The sequence below is a fragment of the Mus pahari genome, chromosome 1, assembly GCF_900095145.1.
Source record: "Mus pahari chromosome 1, PAHARI_EIJ_v1.1, whole genome shotgun sequence".
Classification (NCBI taxonomy): Eukaryota; Metazoa; Chordata; class Mammalia; order Rodentia; family Muridae; genus Mus; species Mus pahari.
In genome coordinates, this window is record NC_034590.1 from 100,880,116 (window position 1) to 100,883,290 (window position 3,175).

The 3,175-nt window shown below is 41.1% G+C and overlaps 1 protein-coding gene across 1 annotated transcript in view; it reads left to right on the top strand.

The window, feature by feature from the left end:
• Acadsb (acyl-CoA dehydrogenase short/branched chain) overlaps positions 1 to 3,175 on the top strand; it is a 45,540-nt gene that overhangs the window by 36,994 nt on the left and 5,371 nt on the right. Inside the window, exon 9 of the mRNA XM_021204978.2 lies at positions 2,243 to 2,380. Coding sequence (XP_021060637.1) covers positions 2,243 to 2,380 — 138 coding nt within the window. The remainder of the gene's footprint in view (positions 1 to 2,242; positions 2,381 to 3,175) is intronic.

Consider the following 3,175-nt stretch of genomic DNA (forward strand, 5'->3'; position numbering starts at 1 on the left):
AAAAAAAAAAAAAAATAAAAGTTTAAATTTGTAGAAGGAAGTAGGAGACTGCGTTTATAACAGTAAGGAAAGAAGGGATTTCCTAAGTGAAACATAAAAAGACTAAAGGAAAGGAAAGGAATTGGTGAATTTAATAAATAAATACAAAGAAAGGAAAGGGAGAAAAAAGAAAGAAGAAAATATAAGCAGAGAATTTGTCTACCTAATTTATTTTCCTCAAGGAAGATGTCCTAAGTGGGCTGGGCTGGAGGGGTAACTTGGTGGCAGAGTGCCGCCTAGAGTGTAGCATAAGTCCCTGTGGTCAGTGCCCACAACACAAAGAGAGAGAGCGTAAGTGAAAGGACATGTCATCGCAGGGAGTGTTCACTCTGCAGAGGCCTGCAGGTATCTATCCCATTAGTGTGGAGCTTCATAACTTACATATCTCCGAAAGCCTTTGTGCACATCAAAGTAGTGTAAATACTAAATATCACAGAAAGAAAATAACCTATCTGATATTTACAGATAGCCCCCTCTGCCAAAGTCTTCACTCCTTTTATGTTGGAAAAGCTTTTCATTAATGGGATTATTAAATAATTGCTTTAATTGAGTCTGTCTTAATTTTCATCACCTATTACTGAAATAATTTAATTGACTTCTATTGTTAGACTCAGTTCATGAAGACAAGGAATTCTGGCTATAGTGTTCAGTGTTGTACCTCCCATTGCTCAACACAGAATTAGCATATAATAAATGCTTGAATGGTGGACAGGATAGACATGAGAAACATTCCAGTCTATAGTCAACATTGAGGCTATATTTCTAGCAAATTGAGTTTTGGAGGTTTACTTTTGTTTTTTTGTTTTCATTAACTTACTTATTCACTTTACATTCTGATCACAGCCCCCCCTTCTCTCCTTTCCTCCCAGTCCCACACTCACTCCCTCCCTGCATAACCTTCTCCCCTTCTGATTGGAGAAGAGGAGTCCTCCCTCATCCCCCCCCCCCCCATGAACCTTCCCTGGCACATCAAGTCTCATTGAGACTAAGCATATCCTTTCCCACTGAGGCCAGACAAGGCAGCCCAGCTAGAGGAAAGGGCTCCAAAGGCAGGGTCAGAGACAGCCCCCATGTTAAATGTTGGAGGACCCGCATGAAGACCAAGTTGCATGTCTGCTGTGCATATCTGCTGTGTAGGAGGCCTAAGTCTCGTCCATGCATGCTCTTTGGTGGTTCAGTCTCTGTGTGCCCCCATTTTTTAAAGCCAGGGTCTCTGTGTGTGGCCCAGGCTGGACGTGAGCTAGCAGCAGTCCCTCTCAGTTTTGAGTCCAAATACTGGAATTACAAGTCCATCCATCCACGCCTGAGCCAAAGCTTAGCGGACTGTGTCCCACCGCACGTTTACATCAGATTCTCACTAACACGTGTTATTCATGGGCAGGCACTTAGTGGTACCTCATCACTAAACAAAATTTCAGGGTGGCAGTAATTTTTAATATGCTTTTAAAAGTTATTCTTTAACATTAGAATAAATGGGGGCTGGAGATATTGTTTAGGGCATGCTGGAAAAGCTTGGAGACCTGAGCTCCAATAAAAGCTAAATGAAGCTGATATTGCAGAGGGGGAGGGCATCACATCCCAGAGACTTACTAACCAGCAGCCATAGGCTAAGCACCAGGTTTGGTGAGATCCCTGTCTCCAGAACTGAAGGAGAGAGCCACAGAGGGAGGTAATATACAGCTGCAATATATTCTTGAACATTGGAGTATACTCACATTGATAAAGTTAGTTGAAGGAAGAAAATTGGTGCTTCAAAGATTCTTTCATTATTTTACAGCTAGCAACTTTTAATGTATTGTGGTCATGTTTAAAAATCAAAAATTTCTTATTCAATCAAGCAAAGAATATTTGAAGTTTTGTTCTGTTGGGATTTAATATAAGCCATTTATCATAAACAGTTGAAAATAATTAATAAATTTTAGGATCAAAGTTTTAAAACCTAACCTTTTACAGTGCTATTTAAAATCTTAACAAACTATGAAGTATTATATGAGTTTTGAAATTTTTCAAAAAAGAATTCATAATATCTGTAGTATATTATTATTTCACTTTAGATTGTAGATTTAAGGTACTTAAAAGGATTGAATTTGGATTTCTTTGGGGATGTATTTTGAGTCTGTGGGCATTGTATAACTAACTTTCAGTTAGAAGTAAACTGAGTTTTGCAGATTGTCATTTTCTAACATGGATCTGAATGTTACAGGGTCTCCAACACCAAGTGGCTCAGGTGGCCACCCAGTTGGAAGCCACACGGTTGCTAACATACAACGCTGCTAGGCTCGTAGAAGCCGGAAGGCCATTTATAAAAGAAGCATCTATGGCCAAATATTATGCATCCGAGGTAAACTAGAAGGAGTTATCAGCCTCCTTTTTTAAATAAGTGTGATTATTAGTCTTTTACTTGGGAATATTGATTAAGCTTAGGCTATCCTCCAAAAAAGAGAATGCACAGTTTCCTCTTCCTGCAGTAGAAGAGTAAGGGTAGAGCTGCCGTGGGAAGATGTGTTACTCCTGTGGTGCCTCTGTGTTTCTGTGAATGGCCAGTTCAGGTTGAAGCACACCACCCCAAGCCCATAGAGGCCTCCTCTGAGTGATGGCTTCAAGCCGTGGGTTCAGGTTGGGGTACAATGAGTTGCTGTGTTCATGCCAGGACCGTAGGAGACCGAACACACTAAGAAAACATGGCCTACATGTGTAACATCTTCTACTCAGCTATATCCATTCTCTGTGTTCATGTGGAACTATGGCAAAAGAGTTGAGCCACATTACTGGGCAGGTGTCTCCCAATCTTGACACTGTATCTAATATTTGGATTTAGGAGGATCCAACCTTTTAACATTCTCCAGATGGGATGAGCTGCTTTCATAGCTTTCCTGTGGTACACATAGCCCATGGGCTACAGGTTAGATACACTGACAAATACTCATTTAACCCTTACGGCTCCTAAAATGAGAGGCTGCCATGAACTGGGGTCAGTGTAAAAGAAGAGAAGAAACTGGGAGGACAGGCTAGTCTTGGAGGACAGGGGACAGGCAGTTAATTGGGTTTCAAGGCTGTCCAGAGAAAGCCTAAATCCCAGTCACTCGCTCGAGTTCTCTCTCTCTCTCTCTCTCTCTCTCTCTCTCTCTCTCTCTCT